Source organism: Ctenopharyngodon idella, chromosome 17 (assembly GCF_019924925.1).
Source record: "Ctenopharyngodon idella isolate HZGC_01 chromosome 17, HZGC01, whole genome shotgun sequence".
NCBI classification, from domain to species: domain Eukaryota; kingdom Metazoa; phylum Chordata; class Actinopteri; order Cypriniformes; family Xenocyprididae; genus Ctenopharyngodon; species Ctenopharyngodon idella.
This window is the reverse complement of record NC_067236.1, coordinates 31,497,212-31,523,969: the sequence shown is the minus strand read 5'-3', so window position 1 is coordinate 31,523,969 and position 26,758 is coordinate 31,497,212. Positions and strand designations below refer to the sequence as shown.

Below are 26,758 nucleotides of genomic sequence, written 5' to 3'. Positions count from 1 at the left end.
TTATGACTAAAACATACAATTGAATGAGTCTTTAAAGTAACACAAGCCTAAATATAGAGCTGAAAGACATCAATGCAATGATTCATAATAGTATGTCACTTTATTACACTTCTTTTCTTGCACAACCTTTTTTCCCCTTAGCACACCCAAACTTTCTTTCTGGCTACTGATATAGCTTTCTTAATGCTAGACTAAATTTGGAATTTTAGTGAAGCTGATCCATAACATTATGCTTGAGATTATCACCCAACAATTTTATGATGACATTTACAATGAATGGATGAATAATTTTCTGATTTTTATTGTGTTGCATAAACAATACATAAAATGTAGCCATCTGCACAGAAATGTTAATTTTGAAACCCAAGAGTCTAACTTCATGGAAAAAGAAAATGTGTGTCTGTGTGTTTGTATATGTACATATATATGTATATATATGACGGGAGGGATGGAGAGAGAGGACAAAGGCAAGAGCACAGTGTAACATCAGGGTAGTTATGTTTTAGCATTTTTTTTTTTTATCCCTGCAAATGGTTTGTAGTGGTCACAAAAGGACACTCCAGATTTGCATGTGACCTCATAGAATATTGCTACAGGCTCTATACAGTAGAAAACAGGTCACTAATGTTCAACAGTCAGCCATTGTGCATTATGATTTTTTCCTGTATGATTACACTTTAATTTTTTCGCGGCATTAACTGAACCAAAATGATAAACAGAGCATCAGTTATTTATAAAACAAGCAAAGCCAGTGTTTGTTGTTTGGGGACTTGTTGGTATGATGCATAGATGTTACTCAAATACCGGTATTTCAGCATAACAGTAGAAAGGAGGTTTAAGTAGTACAAATAAGTTTTTGAAATAATATTTTAAATGGACATCTTACCCTCAATTTGTTCATAAATTGTGTCCTATGCATGTTCATTAATAATTAATGTTCAAAATAAAAAGTAAGAGGCTCAAGATGAGAGCAAAGACCACATCTGATAAATGTGCAAGTCAGCTGTCTGACCAACAGCATCAAACATTCGGGAATGCCTGTTCCCAAAACAGTTGCAACTGAAACAATATCAACATATCTGAGAAAAGCAATTTTATGATTTATGAAATCCCCATTTAAACAAATTTCACTTGTTCAAAAAAAACAAAAACAAAGATGTGGTATGTGACAATGTGTCTAAGGTCCCTTCTTCATAGATATCAAATGAACAATTGCAGGGAAAATGCATACACTGTATAAATAAAGCATACAATAAAACAGAAGTTATATACACAACCTTCCCTGATCAGTTAAGGCCCAAGTGCAGAGGGTATGCAGTCATTCCCAAAATCCCACAGTCTACTATGCTCCATAAAAAAAGTTATCTTTATGCCAAATGCAAAACAAGAATCCTGACACTTAGGCCATTTAATTATGTCTGCATTCACATATGGAAAGATAGGCAACTATCTAAAAAAACAAACAAACAAACAAACAAACAAAAAATCTTCCCATTTTCATCTTGTAGAACAATCTTTTAATACATATGTACATAACTCCTGAATCCTGCCAGAGGCATCTTGTGATCAAAGTCTGTCATTTACAGTACACTGTAAAGTGCACTGGGGTGAGATGTTCATAAAAAAAGAGGTTCAGCGATTACTCTCTGTTTCTGCCAGAGCTGGACTGATGTTCAAAGCATCCCAAAGCCCTCACTCCCCTCACTGATGGCCAGCTTCAGCAGCTTGTGGAGCTCCTCGTAGGAGTCATACGTTGGGAGGCACAGCTGGTTAAAACTGAACAGGAGAGGAGGAGGAGTTAAACTTGCAAGAAAAGTATAACAGTAAAAAAATAAATAAATAAATAAAAATGTGTATATATATATATATATATATAAAAAACGAATATGTGATATGGTGCATATATTTAGCAAAATGTTCCTTTCTACAGTCTATTAATTTCACATTTAATTCTGGGAATTGGATTTTGGTCCTTCTGCGGAAGTAAGGGAATGTTTGTTGTTTGTGTGCTCACCAGGTGTGTGCGGTAGGCAGCGTGCTGTGTGTGGGAGCTGCTATGATCTGGAAGGAGGGGCAGAGAGTGTTGAAGCCACCAGGTGGGAGCTGCGAGGAGCCAGTGGTGAACTGCAACAAACGTGCCAGTTCTTCCTGTGTGAAGGATGACACAACTGCCCAGAACCACTTCATCACCTAAAGAACAGGAGAATCAGGATAAATTCACACTTTCATCCCCTGCTGTGATCTTTCGACATATTCATGTGAACTCAAACACATTCCCAATATCAAACCATTATATACAAAATATACAACATAGATAGGCAGCAAACATTATCAGATATCATACTAATGTAAATACAGTGCTGTTAAAATATTTGGTACTAGTCTGATTTTCTGTATTTTACCATATTTTCACAGTCTTTAAGCACAACATATAATGCATAGAAGTGACCAGTCATGAACAAAACCACAAAACTTTCATGCTTTAAATATATACACAGTACATAACATCCAATGTCCCTGTGAAAAAGTGATTGCCCCCTAAGAGCCAACAAGTAGCTATACTACCATTAGCTTCAATAATGGTTCGGTTACTAATGTAACCTCGGTTCCCTGAGATAATGGGAACGAGCATTGCGTCAGTTTTTGCTGATGCTACGGGGGAAACTCTGTTTCTCCGAATACTGAAGCCTGATTGGATCGCGTCTGTCCACCTGCACAGACAAATGGCATTTCAGCCAGCCAAAACTGGCTGGAATGTGCTGGATGCCATATCATCAGAATCTTTCGACTGAGGAGTGGCAAGTGTCGATTAGTGCATAAGAGCAGTAGCATTGCCAGCTACGCAATGCTTGCTCTAGTTATCTCAGGGAACCAAGGTTACACTAGTAACCGAAACATTCTCTTTCAATATGGTTTACTCCCATTTTTTCTTCTCGTCAGTTTTTGCTGATGCTGTAACACAATCCAATAGAGCTGTGCTACGAGCACAGAACAGAGACCGTCCTGAGAGCCCAACCTGAGGGCACTTGGGTCCAGGGCACTATTTAGGCTTATAATCAGGGGAAAATATTTGGAGGCGAAGCCACAATTCACCTAACATAGCATGCTCGGGCCCTCAAGGCAGGAGCTCTGTGAGACATGGTCTCCTAATTCAACAGGACCCCTCAGGGGCCAGGGACAAGCTTTTAAAGAGACAAAATCCATGTTTGAAGAGCAGGAGTCTAGGTTATAAAATCTGGCAAAGGTGGATGGCAAGGACCAGCCAGCCACTGCACAGATGTTACCAATGGACACCCCACTTGACCACGCCCAGGAGGAGGCCATTCCCCTGGGGGAGTAGGCCATCTGCAATTCTAAGGAACTATAGGCCAGTGCTATTGTGCCACTATCCAACAAGATAGTCTCTGCTTCGTGACTGGCAGCCCCTTGGAGAGGCCTCCGAAGCACATAAACAGCTGCTCTGATTGCAGGAACTGGCTAGAGCGATATATACTCTGAGGGCCCAGACCGAGCAGAGTAGATGTAATGACTGCTCATCCTCAGAAGCAGGAAGAGCAGAGAGTGTTAAAACCTGAGCTCTGAACAGAGTGGAGAGTACCTTACATAGCCTCGCCTTGGTTTTAGGATGACTTAACTGTCATTGGGTCCAAACTCAAGACAAGAGAGTTCACTCAGAGCGCCTGCAGGTCACCAACTCGCTTGATTGATGCTAAGGCTAGCAGCAGGGCAGTCTTAAGTGAAAGGGGTCAGAGTTCAGCCATCAGAAGTGGCTTGAGCGGAGGGTCTCGAAGTGCCTTAAGGACCATGGATAGATCCCAGGATGGAACTGTAAGGGGGCAAGGTGGATTCAGCTTTCTGGCTCTCCGAAGGAACTTCACAATTAGTTTGTTTATTCCAACTGATTGGCCAGCAATAGGGGCGTAGTGCGCTGCAATGACCATCACATACAATCAGAGATAGCGTTCATGACACTCCAGGAGAGGCATGAAGGCTCCTGTCGAGGGGCCACAGATGGAGACTCCACAACTCGGGTTGGGGATGCCAGATTGTCCCTTCTGCTTGGGAAAAGAGGCCCCTCCTTAGCAGAACTGGCAAAGGGGCTGTTGTCAGCAGCTGCACCATACTTGGGAACCAAAACTGGTTCTGACAGATCAGGGCCACTAGCATGACCAAGCATCTGACCTTCATGATTTGACTGATGGCCTAAAGGAACAGAGCTACCGGACAGAAGGCATACAGGTGTGAACAGGGCCACACATGGGCCAACGCATCCTGTTTCTTTGAGAAGAACATTGGGCAGTGGGAGTTTTCTTTCTATGCAAAGAGGTCTACTTTCGCTCGCTCAAATACTCCAAATCATCTGCACCGTCTGCGGGTGAAGAGAAATCCTCTCGCTGTGGGGAGAGTGAGGCACGTAGGATCTGGAAATGCTCGGCTTTGCAACTCCGCTGTTTTTTTTTTTTTTGTCTTGGCTTGAGAGAGGAAGACAACAGGGGAACATGACGAGCGTGATCGCTCTCCTTGAAAGCGATTTGCGAGGACAGCGAGGTAAGACTCATGCAAGACCCAGGCAAGCAACGCGCTCGGTGTGTGAGGGGAGGCCTGCATGAGCTATACTCATGGTGTGACATTTTGCAAACGCCGTTGAATTTGCTCTTTTATGAATGAAATTTGCTCTTATTAGGTCACCGGATGGACGCAGGGAAAAAGCGCATAGTAACTGCAGCTGCTGAAGTGCCGTTAATCTGCTGCTGAGGCTTGTTGTAATCGATGAGCAGGAAGGCTTCTTTTCTCTGACTTCTTAAGAGTCAGCAAGGAGATGATTCTTAATGCATCAAGGAGAAAGATTCTGACGATATGGCATCCAGCATGACTTATAGGCAGTCGGCCCCACCCGTTTTGGCGAGTCTGTGTAGATGCACAGACATAATCCAATCAGGCTTCAGTATTTGGAGAAACAGAGTTTCCCCTATAACATCAGCAAAATCTCACGCAATGCGAGTGGACCGTCTCGAAAGGGAACTACAGCCAAACACTGCCTGTATTTAATTATGACCGTTTTTGCATGCACTTAAGAAAACTGCTTATTCCTGGGTTTACCAGAAAACAGCTTTCTGAAAAATTATGTACAGGTGCTGGTCATATAATTAGAATATCATGAAAAAGTTCATTTTTTTATTGTAAATTATTTTAAAAAATGAAACTTTCATATATTCTAGATTCCCTACATGTAAAGTAAAACATTTCAAAAGTTTTTTTTTTTTTAATTTGTTGATTAGAGAGTACAGCTAATGAAAGTCCAAAATCCAGTATCTCAAAATATTAGAATATTTACATTTGAGTTTCATTAAATGACCATCCCTACAGTATAAATTCCGGGTATCTTTTGTTCTTTGAAACCACACTAATAGGGAAGACTGCTGACTTGGCAATGGTCCAGGAGACAATCATTGACACCCTCCACAAAGAGAGTAAGTCACAGAAGGTCATTACTGAATGGGGTGGCTGTTTACAGAGTGATGTATCAAAGCATATTAAATGCAAAGTTGACTGGAAGGAAGAAATTGGGTAGGCAAAGGTGCACAAGCAACAGGGATGACCGCAAGCTTGAGGATACTGTCAAGTAAAGCCGATTCAAACACTTGGGAGAGCTTCACAATGAGTAGAATGAAGCCGGAGTCAGCGCATCAAGAGTCACCACACTCAGACATCTTCAGGAAAAGGACTACCAAGCCACTTCTGAACCAGAGACAACATCAGAAGCATCTTACCTGGGCTAAGGAGAAAAAGAACTGGACAGTGAACAGTGGTCGAAAGTCCTCTTTTCAGATAAAAGTAAATTTTGCATTTCATGTTGAAATCATGGTCCCAGAGTCTGAAGGAAGACTGGAGAGGCACAGAATCCAAGCTGCTTGAAGTCTAGTGTGAAGTTTCTGAAGTCAATAATGATTTGGGGGGGCCGTGACGTCTGCTGGTGTTGGTCCATTGTGTTTTATCAAGTGCAAAGTCAATGCAGCCATCTTCCAGGAGATTTTGGAGCACTTTATGCTTCCATCTGCTGACAAGCTTTATGGAGATGCTGATTTCCTTTTCCAGCAGGACTTTAGCATCTGCCCACAGTGCAAAAACCACTTCCAAGTGGTTTGCTGACCATGATATTACTGTGCTTTATTGGCCAGCCAACATGCCTGACCTGAATCTATGGGATATTTTCAAGAGAAAGATGAGAAACAGTCGATCCAACAATATACAGATGATCTGAAGGCTCAATAGTGCCTCAGCAGTGCCACAGGCTGATCACTTCCATGCCACACTTCACTGATGCTGTAATTTGTGCTAGGAGCAAGTCATTTGCTGTAATATGTCCTGCCGATCAAGTATTGAGTGCACAAAAGAACATACTTGAAAGAACTTGAACTTTTCTGTTTTGCAAATCCATTTTTTGATTGATCTTAGGAAATATTCTAATATTTTGAAATACTGGATTTTGGACTTTCATGAGCTGAACGCTCTAATCATCAAAATTAAAAAAAAAAAAAACTTTTGAAATGTTTTACTTTACATGTAGGGAATCTAGAATATATGAAAGTTTCATTTTTAAAAATAATTTATAATAAAAAAAATGAACTTTTTGATGATATTCTAATTATATGACCAGCACCTGTATACTCTGTTTAACACAACTGGTTTTCTGCAAACTCAATGTAACTTCCTTAAAAAAAAAAAAAAAAAAAAAAAAACATTAACCTTTAAGGGTACAACAGCTTGTAATAAGCATTACCTTAAAAATGTCATTTGTGTACTATACCTTAATTACCCCTAAAATGTTTATAGTAGTAACTTAAGGGTACATATTACTACTCTCAAAACATGACGTGTGGCCAAGTATGGTGTCCCATACTCGGAATTTGTGCTCTGCATTTCACCCATCCAAGTTCACACACACACACACAGTGAACACACACCCGGAGCAGTGTGTAGCCATTTTTGTTATGGCGCCCAGGGAGCGATTGGGGGATAGGTGCCTTGCTCAAGGGCACCTCATTCACTCCCCCACCTACATTTCCTACCGGTACTGAGATTCGAACCACCAACCTTCGGGTTACAAGTCCGACTCTCTAACCATTACGCCACAACTGCCCCCAAACCAAAGCAAAGAAAAATAATAAAGAAATATGCTTACTATTTTACTGAAAAATTAACAAATTGAGTATTTTATAATCATAATATATTATATTATAATACATGTTATAATAAAAGTATTAACAGAATTGTTATTATTAATAATAACAATAATAACAATTATTATTATTTATTTTTATTTATTTTAGAGTACAACTAACATTTATGGTTGTCTTAATTTCTTTGCTTTCAAACATTAAACCATTTAGCTTTTATTTTGGCATTAAAAAAAGCAGGGGAGACCTTATCGCTTCTCTTTTAAGAGTCAAGAGGCATTTATTTGTCATTTTCACAATTAACACTGAATGAATGCTCCTGAAACATGCAGCACATCAGACTATATTTATGTAATTAGAACAGCAATTTGATGATCGCACTAAGCCATATCATATTCTCACGACCATGTATTGTCAAAATTCATAAAAAGTTACTGGGCAACTGGCGAGGTGCTGCAGATGGTGCCACAAACTTGTGCAGTGCTGTCAGGAGCAATCCGTGCATTAAATATTAGAAAACTTTACATTTTGCATTTTATTTAATTTATTTTATTTATTACAATTTCAATCATCATACAGTAACCCCCCAGAAAATATTATGGAAAAATCACATCCCTGTAACTTATTAAGGTAAGATAAGTTAAAAAGTTGTCCCTTTAAGGATACTGCCCCAGTGACAAGCTGTTGTACTCCGAAAAGTACAAAATTTGCACAGTTTCAGACAGTGTAGGCTACTCTAGGGCTAGGCTGCTTAGAAGCCATATAGTGTGCATATACACTGACACACACACATTCACACAATAGTGGTTTTTGCAGAACAGAATTGCCATTCTGTTCTCAGCTCTTAACCAACTCCTTTTCACACCTATCGAATACCAACTGCTTCGTCACGATTATTAGGTAAACTGATACATAACACTGAAGCTTGCGACCCATGTAGAGTTGCAACTAATGATTATTTTCATAAATTTTATTTCTTAAATGAACTGATAAAACACAAAAACAGTCTAAATGTTAACTGTTAGTGTATGTAGAAAACATTAATTCATCTGAACAACATATTACATGTAAATACCTGTTACATGTAGCATTATAAACATGGTGAAACCAACCATATGATTGACGCACACCCTCCTGCCGGTGCTCGTTACAGGACGAGCCCTTGTGTAAAATGGAAATGTTTGCATGACTATCTTTTTTTTTTTTTTTTTACAAATAAGGATATAACCATAAAGATGTAACTTCTGCAGTGGGGAAAACAAGTCTCCAATGCATTAAACAACACAGAGACTGGTCAAAGCACCAGACAGGACAAGACACATTAAACTATGTGCTTATACAGTACGTGCTTAATATGAAGCAGTCTCATATTTTGGTATGTGCATCCCTTTCACGCACATACGAAAAAGCACAAACGTGGCATTGTTGCCCTTGAAACATCCAAAGCAAAGTGCATACAAAAGCCATGAACTGACCATGCTGGCCATGCATGGAATTCACTACTTGCCTTTGCAGTATTAAGAGCAAGCAATAAATGAAAATATACTCACATGACAAAGCTGATTTCTCAGCCAAGTAAACCTTAATGGTAGAAAAAGACCCTGCCTTTGTCTGAAAGTTCTGGCATGAAACACAATACGTCTGGCACAGAACATAAGAAGGGAACAATATGTCTGTGCACACACTGCTCAAACACTTCCCACCTCTCATGGGTCAGGCCCTGAGCGGATCTGAATGAGAAGGAAAAGTCTCCCCTTGTGTCAATGAGAGAAGATCCTTGCACCACAGGGAAGGCCAGGGCTAGTTGTATAGTAGCTAGATTGCCAGCACCAACTACAATTTCATTAGCCACTTCAGGGCAATCACTATGAGTAACCAAACTCTTTTACCCTTTTTAGAGTTGGCTCACACAGACTGAGGACAAGAAACACAACACAGCATGCCTGGCCAAGGGTATGTCATCACATCTACACCATTAGGTGTATTCCCCCCTCACCAGACAGAGAAGAATAGAGGACAATCATCATTTTTGTGCAGTATGAAGAGATCTATGGTGGCTCAACCATATTTTTTCACAACCTGACTCACTACCTAGGAGTGGAGCCGCCACTCTCCATACAGAGGATTTCATCCGGGTAACAATTTGTCCCTGCATTCACAAAGGCCTTTGCTCCACACAATTAAATTGCAGTCCCCTTTATTATTAACGTATGCCACCGTGGTTATATTGTGTGATCTGTCCATGTTTCAGTGACAAAAAAAAAAGACAGTCAACAACTCGATGTATATATTTGAGCATTCTGCAACAATATGAGCCAAGCCCTTTTCACTATCCTTCACACACAACACTTTAGTCTGTGAGCGATGGGGCCATCTCAAGCACAACCTGAACAAAACTTTTCTCCATTTCTTAAAAATAGAGAGACAGCTGTGAATTGATCTGATGCGTTTATCAAAAGGAAAGCGTGATACAGAATAGAGTTCAATCGGAGAGCCAGGTATATTATTTTCTGAGAACGTATTCCATATGAGTAACCAACACACTTGTGGTCCATCTTGGTCTTGCAGCAGCAGCAGCAGCAGCAGCAGAGAACAGAAGAGCAGATCATCACTCCGCAATAGAATTAAAGCTGCTTCCACACACTTGAACACCTGCAGGGCTAAGAATATTTTCTGATTGGCGGATACATGAAATGTGTGTCCTTGAGATTGACTAATATAAATCGGTTTATGGAAGGAATAGCATGAGACAGCACTTTGAGCATGAGCATTCTGAATTTGTATTTTCTGAGGTTACTGTTGAGATTCTGTAAATCCAAAATGGGACAGAGACTTCACTTTTATTGAATGATAAATGACATTGAACTGTAGGCAATAATTCTCTTTGCAGGAGACTGCAGCATATTATATATGTGGGCACAGCCTATTGCTGTGCCCACAAAGTGTGGATGCACAGAGAAGGATTTTATTGTTTACACAGTCCACAGAACAATGTTAATTGTCCCGTTCTACTCTATTCTAGCCTCCCCATCTTCCCTATAAGTTCTACCTAATACGTAGTGAGGAGATGGTTGACGTTAAGGGCCCTCACTGTCAGGGTCAAAGAGTGGCACATCTTTGAAAGATTGAGTTTAATATCCTGTCTGTTCAGCCTGGCAGTGAAATGGGGCGATATAAATATATCACTACTATATACACTACCCACAATCAAATCTGAACACTTTTATGAAGAATTTACACAGATATTAGTTTATTTTACATATACTTCAATTTATTTTACTTCAATTTTTCATGAATGAGGCCTATTGAGTGTTTTCTGTCACCTTGTACTAGTATAGTAACATTTATGAAAATCTGTTTATCAATGCCGTGTTTTCTACACTGATCAGCCACAACATTAAATTCATTAAATTAATTAAATTCAACATTAAATTCACCTGCCTTATATCATGTATTATATCAGGCCACCCTCGTGCTGCCAAAACAGCTCTGATGCATCGAGGCATGGACTCCACAAGACCTCTGAACATGTCCTGTGGTATCTGGCACCAGCACATTAGCAGCAGATCCTTTAAGTCCTGCAAGTTGCGAAGTGGGGCCTCCAAGGATCGAATTTGTTATAATTATAATAATAATTAATTAATAATTTGTTAGTTATATAGCGCTTTTCTGGGTACTCAAAGTGCTTTACATATGGAAGGGGAAATCTCCTTAACCACCACCCATGTGCAGCATCCACCTGGATGTGCCAGAACGCCCACCACACACCAGCTTATTGGATGTCAGGGTTACACCCCTACTGTTTTCAAAGGGCATCCTGGGATTTATAATGACCACAGAGAATCAGGACCTCAGTTTAATGTTTCATCCAAAGGACGGAGCTTTTTTGACAGTATAATGTCCCCATCACTATACTGGGGCGTTAGGACCCACACAGACCACAGGGTGAGCACCCCCTGCTGGTCTCACTAACACTTCTTCCATCAGCAACCTAGTTTTGCCAGGAGGTGTCCCATCCAGGTACTAACCAGGCTCAGCCCTGCTTAGCTTCAGTGGGCAACCAGTTTTGGGCTGCTGGCCAAATTGTTGGTCCAGCACATCCCAAAGATGCTCAATCAGATTGAGATATGTGGAATTTGGACACCAAGACAACACCTAAAAACACTCTTTATCATATTTTTCAAACCATTCCTGAACAATTTTTCAGCAGAACATTGCCCAGAGCATAACACTGTCTCCACCTCTATGACCGGTTTGGTGCTATGCAGCCCTATATGCAGCAAACTGTCATGCACTGTGTGTTCTGACACCTTTTTATCATGGGCAGAATTAAGTTTCTCAGCAATCTGAGCTACAGTAGCTCTTCTGTGTGCTGAACCAGATGGGCTAGTTTTCGCTCCCCACATGCATCAGTTAGCCTTGGGCGCCCATGACCCTGATACCAGTTCACCTATCCTACTACTTTTGGTAGGTACTAACCACTGCATACTGAGAACAACCCACAAGACTTGCGGTTTTGGATATGGTCTGACTCCATCATCTAGCCATCACTTTTTGGCTCTTGTCACAGTCACTCAGATTTTTTTGCTTGCCCATTTTTCCTGCTTCCAAAACATGAAATTCAAGAATTGACTGTTCACTTGCTGCCTAATATATCCCATGCCTTGACAGGTGCCAAATCAATGTTATTCACTTCACCTGTCAGTTGTTTTTATGTTGTGGATAATCCATGGCTGTGTCCGAAATCGCCCCCTATACCCTTAAATAGAGCACTATTTGAGGAGACAGCCATTTGTAGTGGTGTCCGAAACCATAGTGGACGATGTTGAGTGCACTCATTCAATCCCACAATGCACTGCAATAACAAGTGTACAACTGATACACGCTCAACGGCTAGAGAATACCCATAATGCACTGAGAGTCGCGTGCTGAATGAATTCCCGCGTCTCGCCAGGAGATGGCGCCCGCAGTTGAATCAATCATCCATTCATTTTCCAAACCGTGCTGGTCCAGTATAATATCATACAGGTATAATTTCCTTTTTAATTGATCATTAAATCGTTTATTTAAGGTTTGTGCATGCTAGTTTTCATGGCAGAGTTTAACATAAATATTTACTACTGGTGCTGCCAGTTTGCTACATTTTAAATGATTATTAAACAGCAAGCACAAACTATGCGAAATCGGCAGCCCTTTCGGTGCACTCAGTGTCCGAATTCACTCACTTGTTTCATTCACTCCTTCTAGTGGACTATATTAGTGGACTAATGTAGGGAATAGTGAATGAGGGTATAGGGGGCGATTTCAAACACAGCACATGTATATAACCCATGTTAGCTGCATACCATGAAAAACTAATGAAATACATTTTTTTTAATATGTTAAAATCACTCACCTTTTCTCTGAAGTGCCATGACCCTCCAACAATAACAGCATGAGCTTTAAAGTCCTGTACGTTAATATCTCCTGTACCACACATCAACAACTGAGAACAGGACAGAACAGTCAAACGTTTAACTTTTTACACATCGACTTCACATGGGGAGTCTGTAAAGAAAAACCCAAACCGTTAATGGTTCAAATGATTGTTAAAGATGCGGTCACATTTACCATTGCTTGGCGAAATTTTGTGGGAAAAAATCCAGTCATTTAAATAGGAATCTGTCTGGATTTAGTGTGAGGGTAAAAAATTTTTTAGAATTCACTTGTGTTCAAGTTGGTCAAGATTCGCCACATTCACCAACAAAAGCTGCTTGATTTGACTTCTGTGTGACCTAAACTTCATACAATCGTTCACTTTTGCCAACTACTTTCAGTGGAAAGTAACCAAAGCCTGCTTGAAAAGCAATATTCATGACATAATTACGTCATATTCACATTCTGGTTTAGTGTCAGCCCTTTACATTTGTTTGCTTTTCTTCTACTCCCTGTGCTTACATACTGTATTTTAATACAGCCGAATTACCAATAAAACTATTCTCATTTATATATTTTTCTGTTGGAGACAGTGCTTGAAGTGGGCTGGTACATCGTATATTTGAATCTGTACCGTACCCTCGCTTTTTCTCTCACTTCTCACGTTTACCAGTACTCTGACCGCCCACACTGAAACATAGAACCAGGCTATTAAATAATTGTATGCATTGCACGTTCACAGCTTTTATAAGTTATCCGAACTAAATGGACCAATTATCTTCACAATATAACTTTAGTCAAATTGTTAAATTTTGCATGAGTGGCGCAAATATATAGCATTTTCATAACAAATGCTATAAATAAAAAAGAAAAAAGTTAACACTGGCCTAAGCATGGTAATGAGAGCCATCAATGGTCTTACCTGTAATTACATCCTTATTGTAACAAGCGCGATTTCAACCGAGGGGGGGGAAGACAACGGGATGAATATGATTTATAATTGAGATTTCTGAAAAATCACCACAGGCATAAGATAAAGACAATAACTTTGCTGTGATTTCGGCTATATTTACATGTAAAATGATTACTCAAAAGAAAAACTTAGAAGCAACAGAATGTCTTATTTTTTCACTGACAGACTGCATCTTCAACTGCTCCTCTTTGCCACTCACTGAACAGGAGGGAAAGCAAGACTTCATGCTCATGGGGCAATACTGGCGAGTCTTGGAAACTAGACAAGGTCTGTTCAAGAAGTTGCAAATTTTGTCGCTAGACTCTTTTCTTGAAAAAGTCACTAAAGGGGTCTGAAAAGTTGCTAAATTATCAACAAAGTTGGTATGTTGGCAACACTGTTGACAATGGACCTTTTTGCCCATGAAATCTTGATAAATTTCACTAATTTAAATTTGCTAATGTGACCGCAACTTAAGAATGGACACTGAATGATACCAACTGAAAGAATGAAGAAAAAAAAAAAAACATTGCAAAGAATGGAAAAATAATGTTTTGAGTTCCCTTAAGGAAGTATTGGTTGAATGTTTATCAGGGGATGTTTATGGAACAGCTCATCAAACTGTGGTTTGAAATCCAAAGATATAAAGATATGGTTAGTATGTAGATATAGAACACCGGTGTATGTAAACTGAACTGTGCTTAGATAAAAGGAAACAGCTATGTTAACTACTGTTCTCACCTCCAATTCATTCTCATCAAATATGGCTAGAAGGTTTTCAGGGACCAGTTCATTCAAACCTGAACAGAAGAGGTCATTTAGTTCATTTGAGATTGTCTTCTCATAAAGACACTGAATTCAAGAGTCTGATCATGGGCTCTTACCTTTGAGGAAATGCTCTACTTCATCTCGCACCTGACTGGCTAGTCTGTACTGGGCCAACAGGTTTAAGTAGTGAATTTTATTCTCATTGGTCACGGCAATTTGAGCACCACCAGATATCAATTCCACTACCTGTAACATTATTACTCTCAGTGAAGGTGCACAACTAACATTCATCTGTATTTTCAAAAAATAGGGGTGTCCTGACTTGCTTCTGGAAGGCCATTGGGTCTCATTCACTAAGCATGCGTACGCACAAATTTGTTAGTGAAATCTCCATACAAACGTTTTAAATAAAACCAAACTTATTTTAAAAAAAACAAACACTTGAACTTATATCAGCGTGATAAAAACTGTCTAAAACGACAGAAACCATCTTTGGAAAAGTGTATTTGAAGTGTAATGTATAGGGCTGCCCTCAACTAAAGATTTTTCTGATCGACTAGTAGTCATTCATTTTAAGTGATTAGTCGACTAATCGCACGTTTATTAATAAACCATAAATCCTAATAAAGAGCCTTTACTGCCTATAGCCTAATCAGCGCTCAAGTGGATGCATAAAGCTTGCCATAGCGCACCGGCAGAAGTAATGATTATGAATGCATCAGGGAAAAACAGCAAGGAGACTGCTTTAACATTTTAATAATTAATTGATAATCTAGTGTTTTCTGTATTTTCAGCTGCAGTGATGAAGTTGGCGATGCTGACTCGTCATCTCCGCAACAGTGGAAGTGCCTATATGCACGTTTCATACGGATTACATAACCTGAGAATATTTGATTTCCAGATGGATTGGTTCATTTAAAAGTAGACATTTTGCTTTCTACAGATATATTTTTCATGTCTGTGAGGAAAGTTTACTTGGAGTTTTGGTTCTTGGTTTCGACGCACTCAAGTTCATATAAAGAGTAGGCAGAAAGTGCACCCTGTTTGCTTTCATTATTTTACAAAAGCATAACATTTTGTTGTTATTGTGAGTTCACACAAATAAAAGTAGACTCTTCACAGATTCAAAAGATGTATTACTCTTATCTGTATGACCAAAAATGACAGAGTATTTTAGGTGCAAGTGATCGCACCAGCGCCTCCATGTTATCTGTCATGCAGTAAACGTGCTACTATTCAGCTTTCACACTCCGCACAAACACTTGAATAGCCCACATTTATCTAGGTTAACATTAAAGCGAGCGGCCATGTAAAGTTGCTACTACATACATGTTTCAGATGATAAGCCATATTTGAGGTTGATGAATGATAGATGAGTGTTTGGATGTTCTGCCCAGTGTACTGTAATTACCACATAGACAATCTGTCCATCACAGACTGCGTGACTTCGCCACTTACTGTGGATTTTTTTTCCTGCGACGAAGCAACTAATACAATTTTGGTCGACTAAGCCTCTTCTCATCGACTAATGGTTAGTCGACTATTAGGGGGCAGCCCTAGTAATTTAATTTTTTAGTTTGTCTCACATCCCATTAGATTTCATGGAGAGGGTGGCCACCTGGGGGCGGTCAAAAAGTTTTGGCTTGAGTTTTCAGGACTTGTGCGGCACACTTGGTATAAATACGAATAATCCACGCAATTATTAGTGATTGAGACCCACTGTCCTACAGAATTTAGCTCCAAACCTAATTAAATACACCTGGAACAGCTAATTGAGGTCTTCAGATTCAATAGAAACCAGGCAGGTGTGTTAGAGCTTGCTGGAGCTAAACTCTACAGGACGTTGGCACTCCAGGAACAGGAGTGGACACTTCTGCCTTAAGAGCACTTCCATGAACTGTATGATGATATTTAGAACCAAGATTAAAATGGAACATATTTCATTTTTCATTGAATTAATGAGGAATACCTTTTCCAGGTGTCCTGACTTGCTATATTTTTCCTCTGCAAACACCAGGTCCATTTCACTGACATCATTGTTCAGAATGAAGCAGACCTTAGTTTTGTAAAATTCCTCATCGTCAGTTTCAAAGTACTGGCAGAGCAAAAAACAACACAAACAAACATTCATATAAATTCATTAAAAGAGAGTAAGTGATGTATTTGCATACCTGCAAACTCGGGACCGATGAAAAAGATATTGTGTGTTGGGGGGATTTCTTAGAATCAGCAGTTGAAAAAATAACTTCGGAAAAATTCTGATATTAGAATAGAACTACATGTTGTTTAGTTAGCAACATTCTTTGAAACAACACCAATGTCTATGGTATCATTCCAAGTTATTACCTATTATTTCTGCAGTCAGTTCCCTTCAGATATACATTCATATAAACAACGATTTCATGTCAAAAAAAGATAATTTGCCAAAAGGAGACGAGTTTGCAGGTATGATTTGCAAAATTTGCATCCAAACAGGAGGCACATGATTAAAATGATATTCAATTGCAAATGAGGACTGTATCAGTACAGGTTAAAATGTACATTTATTAGAAGGTTATGAATCAACTGTCACCTTGTAGTTCATACGTAATCCAATAATCTGAGCCAAGAAGGAGCGGGTGAATCGGGCTCGTACTAGCTGCTTGTAGGCCCCGCCTAAAGCTGATTCATATAGACATTTCCCGACCACTCGCCCTGCAAACTCATACATCTTCACCCTCAGGTGAGGGGGGCGATCTGCGTTTGGGTGGACCTGCCCAAAAAAAACACAAAAAAGCTCATCAGATATCAGCTCACAAAATTCAAAGGTCAATGTTTATATTACTGCAGTTCACTAAAGGTGATGGGTGTAATTTTATCCTTTAAACATACTTTCTCCTATACCAGAACTCTTTATATATTCTTAACAGAACACAGAGGAATAGGAATCAGTTTTTCTGCTCACACAAAAATAATCAGAGGTAGATACTGAGACTTACCAAGCCTTGGTTGTTGTCACTGAAGCGTGTGAAAAGCTGGTTATTGGTATCAAACAGAGCCTTACAGATAAGCTCAAACCACTCACGCCTTGGCCCTCCCCAGTCCAGAGCTAATAAACACAGCCAAACACACACAGAACAAATTAATCTTTAAATAGGATTTATATGTTTATTAACACTAAAAACAGAAATGTTATGAAATGTCACGATCTTAAGGGATCAAAAATAGGTTGAAATAGGTATAAAAAATTTGACAAGTTTTGTGAAATGCATCCTAATAAGAATAATTAGTGTTTCTAATAACACCAATCAGTGAACCAACCTTCCTCATCCTGGAACACAACTTCAAAGTTCTTACTCCAATCAGACACAGAAAAGTTCCGTGTGGCCTTCAGAGACTAAAAAGGAGGGGAAGAATCTCTTTTAATTCCCATAAAATTCAGTGAGTGTACAACACAAAAGAAATACAGGATTCCAAGAAATAAATGGGGCAGGTTTGTGTGAGTATGAATATTTAGGGAACTTAGGTCTTTATATTTTTATGAAACCGATTCTATATGGCCCATGAGTAATGATCTGCCATATTTGCTCACCGACTCAAGCAGAGAAGGACGACTGATTTTCAGGCAGGTTTTGGTGCGAGGTTTTTTTGAGTGAATGTGTCTCAGCTCCCGCTGAAAAAAGTTCACTTTATCCTGAAAAGTCTCTGATCCTCCTAGAAGATATAAAAACACAAATAACATTTAAGACATCAAACACACCAACATATCTACATTTGATTGTATTTACTGACTGACACACCAACACTAACCAATGTTCTTGTGGAGAAATCGGATAAAGGTGGCAGCCATGATATTTCTGTCCTTACAGCTGAGCTCTACTGGAGGTTGAATCCCATCATCTACCACCAGTGTTAGGTATTTATGAACAGGGTCTGGTCCATGGTATGTGAACTGCCAGGGACAGGGGAGAAGAAATGAATACCATATATATATGGTAGAGTTCATATATATGAAGAGTTTAGATGCAAAAACCTGCTAAACGCCACCTCTGTCAAAAATGATATTATTGAGAGAATGCTCTCCACACATAGTATACATTCATTAAATACTTTCAATTCAAATCCACTAAATCCCAGTGTCAGCCCATTCAGAAATACCAGTTCATTGGCAGAAACTGCTAAACGCCACTTCCTTTTGCCAGCAAAAGCCTCTAAGTCCACAGAAGAACCAATCGGAAGATGCAAATTGGATCATTTGATTTCAAGATGAATGACGCTGAGCTGCAAATTATCATGTTTTGTCCATCGTAACAGGATTTCGCGAGTTGTAAGTAAACACAATAGTGTTCCTTTTGCTGCTGTAAAACTGACAGAAAGGGACGTTTATTTTGTCTTGTTGTTCAAATAGTTGGACTTAGAGGTTTTTGCGAAAAAAAAAAGCACACATGGACTTAGCTGGTTTTGCAGTTAAGCTACCAATCTAAAGTGACATTTTTGAAAATAAGGTATTTCAATAACCTTTTCATTGCCATTAAAGTGAAATGACTGAACCTAAACATAGGAGCCTGATTAAAAAAAAATGCTCATTTAAAAGAAAACATGTCAGACGGACTTAGAAGTTTTTGCATCTGAACTCTTCATAAATAAATATACATACACACACACACTTGCAATCAAAATGATTCATCCCCATAGAAACTGTAACAATTTACAAATGCAAGCTTTTTTAAAGCTTAACAAAAAAAAAAAAAAAAACATGTATACCACTTTGGTGACATTAAAAGTGATACTGATTATATATAATGTAATATTTCTAAGTCATAGGATTTTTTTTCATAATGCAGATATGCCATAATTATTCAACCCCTATTCAACATTGCTGTTTATTTATCACTTACAAGTATAGTAGGGTACAAACACAATTAAGTCTTTAGGAACTTTATAACGACACTTAATTAGCTTTAGTTGTGACACATGCATACATTTAGCCCATGCATGTGCTGAAGTTGAGTAGCAAATATGGCCAAGTCAAAAGAGCTTTCACAAAAGCTAAAACAAGCTGTTGTATTACATCAGAAAGGCTATGGCTACAAGAACATTTCCAATGCACAAAAAGTTCCTAGAGACACAGTTGGCAGCATTGTTTGTAAGTTTAAAATGTATGGTACCATAGCAAACCTTCTAGGGAATGGAAGAAAAAGCACAATTTCACCAAGGGGAATAAAAAATATTTCAGTGCAGACTATAAGAAGAACACTAAACAAGCATTGACTTCATGCCTGGACACCTCGATGAATGCCACTCTTGAGAACATAAAGGCCAATGTTTGTTCATAAAACCAGAATGTCTTGCAAGTTAGGGGGTACAATTTTAATTGCAAGTGTACATATTCTTGAAGGAAATAACAGTTTTGCAGCAAAAGAATAGTGTTTTTTGTATATTATTCAGAAAAGAGTGAGTCTGAAGAAAAGATAACCTTAGTTCCGGGGCATACACGGAAAGTGAAAAGGCGCCAAGGAATAATTTTCAGGTAAAACTCCTTCACAGAAAATTGCTGAAACACAATATAATAAAACAGTATCCAAATTAACAAAGAACCAATATTATCAAACAAAATTAACCAACAAAGTTAGCACTAACCTATTTATAAAATATTTTACCTTTGGTGAGATATAGCAATAGACCTTTTTTGGTTTCTTGACCTTCTCTGACTGGCCCTCTACAGGGGAGTCATGTTCCTCCTCCTCATCGCCCATGGAGGGCCGTCTCTGCAGGGCTAGCTGGGACGATGCTAGAAACTGCCATGGACAGCTACTGTAAGTGCCCATGTTATAGAGGTAGGCCTCAAAGTAGATACTTATGCCTGGAGTAGACACGTTTTTCTCCACACAGTTCTTCTCATTTTCTGTGTAAGGCAAAAAGGTTACAGAAAAGGTTACAGCACTTTTCAATGTAACGTCCACACTTCTGGATATTATGTAATCATTCAATTCAACTGTGTGCTGTAATTTTGATGTGTATTGAACATCATAGATTATTACCATCTGTTAGTTTTAATTGTAGGAGAAAACTAGTTAATTTTAAGCTTTTTCGATCTATTTTAATCTTCCGGGTTTAAATTCGTCTTTGTGTCAACGTCACAGGACGTGACATTTTCTTGTACTATAGTACATTGATGACTCATCATAATTATTCATGAGACCACATGTCCTTATCCCATGAGAAGAGCCTTGCTTAATTATTCATGGCAGCACATGTTGATTTGCCTTCGACAGGCGCTTCAAACAATGAGATCACATACAGTAAGTGAGAGATACATTAATGGGTCAAAAATTAGTGTTTGTTTTTGATTTGTATATATTTAGTTTCTGCGTTGCTTAAGTTGTCTTTCATATATCCTGAGCCTGTGACAGGTCTTTGCGGCCGTATAACCAATCAAATGGCAAAATATGCCTCAAAAGTTTAAGATGCAACGGCGCCTTCATATATATTTTCGATGCAGAGTACAAATGCAAACAGCTGTGCATTTATTTGTGCATTAAATTATAGCTGTCACAGGATATGTATGTATTTGTGTAATTTATGCAGTATAATAAAAAAAAATATGTATGTATATTGTGTTGCATGTAATGGTAAATTGCAGAGTGCATTTGTGGGAAGCTTTGATGCTTTTAACTTAATGAGAGTGAAATAAAACTGTCTGAATCAGAAGCCACTATCTCCTCTTCAAGTGCAGCTCCTATCTCTTTGAATGGGGAAACATCAAATTCTCCAAAGCTGTTTGCCAAGCTTTCGAGTAAATTTCATATTTGAAATCATCAATGAAATCTGATAACAACTGTTTTATAAATTTTGTTTCTAAACGCTCAAATCATGACAAAAATACAAAATCATGGCGAGAGACAAAAACTGTATTTTTCAGGCTAGATCAAGCTAATGCGCATGCACAGTCCTAAATGCGTGTCCCACGACTGTTTCTATAGGAACCGGAGCTTCTAGCGGCCGCTGCAGTGACGCGATGACTTTACCAATCGCCGATTGGCTCTTATTTAGAAGGCGGGACTTATTCCACCATATTGCGCGTTGCACTTTCTCTCATTCAAAACAATAAGAGTGACGCGTCTTGTGTTATTCTATAGTCTTTGATATAAACAAGTGAAATAAACACGATAAATATATCTAGTAATTTAGTTTCACCAGTTCACCTGCATGTCTTTTGATTGTGGGGGTAACCAAAACACTCTGAGGATTAATTAATAAGGTGGGGATTTAAAAAAAAAAAAAAATGCTTAGCTCATTATGAGTACAATCCCATTACAATTATTTTTTAAAATCTTTATCCAGGGAACACAAATAACTGCAAGTGTCATGGAAATTGGTGAAAAGGTCTGGGAAGCGTTTTGGGTAAATCTCCCCATTTCCAATACCAAGATTAACTTACCACTGAGTACAATGATGTCAAACTCCCCATTGCTGAGGGGCTGGTCCCTGTATGAGATGCATGCTCTAAAACAGCCTTTCTTCTTAAAAGTGAGCCTCATCAGAACCTGACACTGAGGCTTGTTTAATGATACTGATGTGATGTAGCAATCTTCTGAGCTTTCCTCCTCCACTGTGCCCAACTGTAGGAATAGTAAGAAAAAGAGATTTGAATACAAACCACTTTAATGATAATACATATAACCAAACCTCAAAAGTTTGAATTAAAAACAATGCAGTAAGTATCCTTACTGGGTGGACATGCACGCTGTAATTGACCTCATCCACCAGTGAGACAGAGTTACTGGTGGGGTTGCCATACTCATCCCTTGGTTCTATCTGCAGCGTGTGCTGCTGGCCGTAAGTCAGCACCAGTGTTGAGAAGTGATATGCTATCTTTGTTTTGGATGGGACCACTGTACCTGCAACACACATGCATTTCATGTCTTGAGTCATCTACATCTGTTCATTTTGACTGAGAGAGTAAGTGTCTTGGAATGCACAACTTAATGCAAGCTTAAATGTAACAATGTATCACCTGGTTATTTTACATTACTAACAGAAAAAGAAAGCCTGACAATGGATTTGCTGTTGCTCTTTTGAAGGTCTTTTTCATTGGCTTATATACTGTAGAGCGAGCCTGTTTTTGGGACTGTAAGCATACATATTCTAACTTAGAATGGGAGACAAAATTATTGGGACAACAACATATTTTAACACATGTACCAGCTTAGTTTTAAATCAAAATGTGTTTTAGTTCAAGGGAACAGCAGCAGTACTCTACATTTCTTTTGATTCTTGTGATTTCTTGTTACTTAAGGTGCTGGAACTTTATTGTATTTAATTTAATCCAATATAATTTAATTAATCCAATTTTCTGATTATTAGAAGTCTAAGCACTAAAGGAACAAGCACTGACTTTCTCTTTTTTTCTGCCCTAAAAGTGTATAGGTATCAGAGGTCATGAATTGTTGAGACCCCAAACTTAGCAGGAGGGTTCTAAACGTGAGCATCTACTCATACACACAGAAACAAATCTGCCTGACACTTGGTGGTGCTATAAAGGGTTCCCTTTCAAAGGAGCTCAGTACTGTGTCATGGTGTTGACGCCATGGAAGCGCTTCCAGCATTGTTTGAAATCACGCTGATTCTATTGGCTGGCGGAGGTCAGGTGTTAAGTTAGCTCTGCTCCTGTTTGACTCTGTTCTTGAGAGATGGGAGTCAGGCATCTGCGCCCCATGGTTCAGGTCATCTGCTGAGGCGGCTCTTTGAGAACCCCATTTTGGATTCAGAATCTCACTATGCATTTCCTTCCGATCAGATTGAGGTACTAATGCTGGCAGCATTCAGCTCTGAGGAGCTGGATGTAGAAAATGTTGTTATGGTGGCCTCAGATGAGCCACTTTCTCACTCTTACGCATATGAGGATCTGCTCAAGTTGAGCTGTGGCTGTGGCTCAATCCCTCAGGCATCTCTATACAATTGAAAAATGTATATATTATAGGGCTGGGTATTGACACAATTTTCACGATTCGATTCGATTACTATTCACATGCTTTGGATTCGATTCGATTCGATTACAATTTCGATTCGATATCGATTATTTTGGATGTAGTATTTCAGTTACAGTACATGGCAAATTTTCTAGACGAAAAAAATCAACTAATGCTGTAAACTACACATGTAAGTCAGTTGGTACTACTATAATAATACTGAAGGTTAAATTAACTTATTTATATACAAACACTTAAATTACACTCAATGATGTTTTTATTATAAATAAAGTTTAGAATTACATAATCATATTTCTACACCAATTCGTTTATTTGAAATATAAACATTTAAATCACGGCTGTCATAACTGATTTATTCAAACATGCATTAAATATTGAAGAACATTATAATGAATATGTAACGGTGCATAGCTACATTTATCAGAATGCTGCTTTCTAGAGTTCACTTTTCTAGCTGACTAACGAGTTTATGGACACTGAATATGTTCTTCTGAGGTAAATGTGACGTTACGTGACATTGTTTACAAGCTGCTTTATTGACGTCTTTTCGAGGTTGAAACACTGATTGAGCTATTACACAAGACATGATACGGATTTCGGTGAGTTGTACGTCATTTGATATCTGAGACTTTGCTTCATATCAAAAGTAACAAAACACAAAGATTATTGCGATTTATTGGATGGGAGGCGCTACATATTCTGCTCATTCATGAACTGAAAACAGACTAGACTAATCGACTCTTGGGATTTAAGAATCGATATCGGTTCGTAAAAATGAGAATCGATTAAAATCGAGAAATCAATATTGTTTACCCAGCCCTAATATATTATATATAAAATTCAATCTGCCAAACTGGCTAGTAGGAGTGACTGCGTTACACGCCATTGCTGAAATCCACCCGCATTTAGAGGGTTGGCGGATGTTAATGTCAAGCCTGATTGTTATTGTTCGTGTTAGTGTTCTTATTATTATTCTTCCTCCTTCTTCCGATTGACTCTATGGCAGCTCAGTCAATCACTCTAGTGCCATCAACTTTGCACCCATGTTTATAATAAAAAATTATTTTTTCCTCCGATTCCTTGGCTCAAGACAGTTCAATTGCACTTTATGACGTCATTATACTTCCATACTATACTGTTCTATAAGATGCTTGAAAATGCAATGAAAACACCCATGTCTTCCATTATTGCTGTGGCTCTTGCACATGATGGTTGAAGTTGAGATGCAAAAGCATTTAGCGTTGTTTGCCCTTTCAGTGTTTTCTTTACAGGCGAGGCTGGTTTTATGTAGAGAGCTGTGGTTATTCTTTATGTATGTGTCTTCGCATAGTGCTTGTGTTAGCCGAGGTGTACGGCACTGTTTTCTTACAATGTTTACATATTGTTTGTGTCTTGTCTGTCACTCTTTCGGCGTTTCTTATTCCGGAAGTCCAAAATGTTGGCATACAAATGATTTAAAAGTAGCGAGGGCATCTTCAATACTAATTTCACCCTCACACTCCATCATGCTGATCGCACAAGATAACTTTTCACCTCGACGAAAATATCACCACATTTTTATTTCGCAAGACCTTGTGGCACGAGATCGCATCACACATCATAATGGTCTCTGGAGTTGTGGGAATCTTTAAATACTTTATACTGTCTATAATTATCTCTTGTGCTGTTTAATTCTTCATTTTGTTTAAAATGATCTCCTGTGCTGGTTTTATGTATATAACCTTTGTTTTCAGCAAATTTTGCAGCCTAGTATCTTTGAGGTGCTCGCTAAAAACGCACATATTTCATAAATTGTATGGACTAAGCCTTTTTGGAGAAAACAGTAAATTGATATCAACATCAGATTTTACTTCAAACATACTGTTAGATTCCATCTGTTGGCATTCAAAACAGTGTAAAAGTAGGGGGTTTTGATCATTGATGAATAATAAAAAAAGATGTTTGTACTCTGTTTATGACTGCATCAGGAAGAACACAAAGAGGACAATGAAGCTCATGTATCAGTCTTGCAAATTGGCATATACTGTATGAGGGATTCTGAGTAAAATGGGTTTATGCAAATTCTGACATTTCAGCGAATGCACAGTTCTAGGATGATAGCTTGTATATGAGGCTTGTATAAAAGTGAGCATTAGGAATCTGTGCTTGCATTTTACCTGGTTGGAATATCTTGTAGTAAGGACTGTAGGCCACATTTAGGCCTCCAAGTTTTACAGCTACCTCGTAGCGTCCAGCCTTGCGCACAGTGAAGGCCACTTTGACTACATTAGATTCAGGCTCTTGAAGGACTTCCTGGGTCACAGGGACTTCTAAAGCCAGCTCTATGTGAGTGATGTTCACCCTCAGTCCCACAGGTCTATGTGCAGGAAATGGCTGGCCATTTTTGTAAAAGAGCTGCAAGAAAGATTTCAAAATAACTAATACACAATACTGCAGTTATTTTAATTGAGCTGCATGAAGTACCCAATGTATAGTCAGTACAAACTTTAAATAAATTTTAAAAAAACTGTTTGTGAACAGCTTATGATTTGTTACCTGTACTCGGAAACTCATGGTTTGACCCACTTCTTGTGGCTCTTTCCAGTCCCAGGAGACCTTGCATGAGCGTGGGTCCAAATAATTACCCCGCACATAGTCGTAAATACTGCGGTCCCCATGACGGGTAGGGTCATCATTCTGTAAGAAGCTGACCACACGAGCAGCAAGCTCACACAGAAACTTGATGGTAAAGACGAATGCGATGATGGAAACAGTTATTCCACCTAAAGAGAACACATGAGCCTTTATAAACTGAGAATTTATAAACTATTTTTCCACACAATCCAACAGCATGAAACAGCATAAAAAGATAAATGTTGTCTTAAAAACAGCTGTCAAAACACATCATATTAAAATAACTGACTGATAAATGTACAACAGTAACAATGTAATCAGAACAAAAATATTTAACTGAGAGTTATTGTATAAATTTGCTTAACAATTCACCCAAAAATAAAAATGTATTATTTATTTTTGCACCTTTAACTTAAAAATTATAACCTAATCAATGTCACTGAAAACCAAAGTGACATTACAGAGGAAAAAAAGATACAAATAAAAGCTTAAAATAAACTAACTGAATCAATGAACATTTAATTAGGTATGTGGCTTGTAATCATCAAGTGAAATAGTACACACTTGTCTTGAAGTGACTCTGATTAACTCCAAATAAATTGTCTCATGTTACAGCTGTAACCATGGTTTCCCTGAGAAGGGGAACAAGACACTGCGTCTTGGATTGGAACACCATCAGCATGACCGGTCTCTGAAGCACGAGTGACAGACACGCCAATTTTATTGGCCAACGGCAGTCCATGACGTCACTAGCGGAGCGCTTAAGAGAATGCACCTGTAATACATGTAATCAACACTTTTGTCTGAAGGAGAAGAAAAGGCAGGCCCAGGGCATGGCATCGAGAAGCAGTGTCTCATTC

General features: G+C 38.7%; 1 protein-coding gene across 4 annotated transcripts in view; it reads right to left on the bottom strand.

Moving 5' to 3' along the window:
- Window positions 1–277: 277 nt before the first annotated feature.
- Window positions 278–26,758, bottom strand: part of arel1 (apoptosis resistant E3 ubiquitin protein ligase 1) — a 37,433-nt gene continuing 10,952 nt past the window's right edge. For 3 of the 4 annotated variants that reach the window (XM_051868140.1, XM_051868142.1, XM_051868141.1), the window contains exons 7-23: window positions 25,821–26,047; window positions 25,442–25,679; window positions 22,024–22,193; window positions 21,734–21,914; window positions 19,953–20,197; window positions 19,769–19,846; window positions 18,103–18,244; window positions 17,885–18,006; window positions 17,614–17,689; window positions 17,292–17,401; window positions 16,886–17,065; window positions 16,283–16,408; window positions 14,430–14,559; window positions 14,287–14,345; window positions 12,574–12,663; window positions 2,015–2,190; window positions 278–1,776 (exon numbers count right to left, since the gene is read on the bottom strand). In XM_051868140.1, the coding sequence (XP_051724100.1) occupies window positions 1,674–1,776; window positions 2,015–2,190; window positions 12,574–12,663; window positions 14,287–14,345; window positions 14,430–14,559; window positions 16,283–16,408; window positions 16,886–17,065; window positions 17,292–17,401; window positions 17,614–17,689; window positions 17,885–18,006; window positions 18,103–18,244; window positions 19,769–19,846; window positions 19,953–20,197; window positions 21,734–21,914; window positions 22,024–22,193; window positions 25,442–25,679; window positions 25,821–26,047 (2,453 nt within the window). In that variant the 3' untranslated portion in view covers window positions 278–1,673. Of the gene's footprint in view, window positions 1,777–2,014; window positions 2,191–12,573; window positions 12,726–14,286; window positions 14,346–14,429; window positions 14,560–16,282; window positions 16,409–16,885; window positions 17,066–17,291; window positions 17,402–17,613; window positions 17,690–17,884; window positions 18,007–18,102; window positions 18,245–19,768; window positions 19,847–19,952; window positions 20,198–21,733; window positions 21,915–22,023; window positions 22,194–25,441; window positions 25,680–25,820; window positions 26,048–26,758 lie in introns of those variants that run through there. The other variant, XR_007925922.1, reaches the window with a different exon arrangement.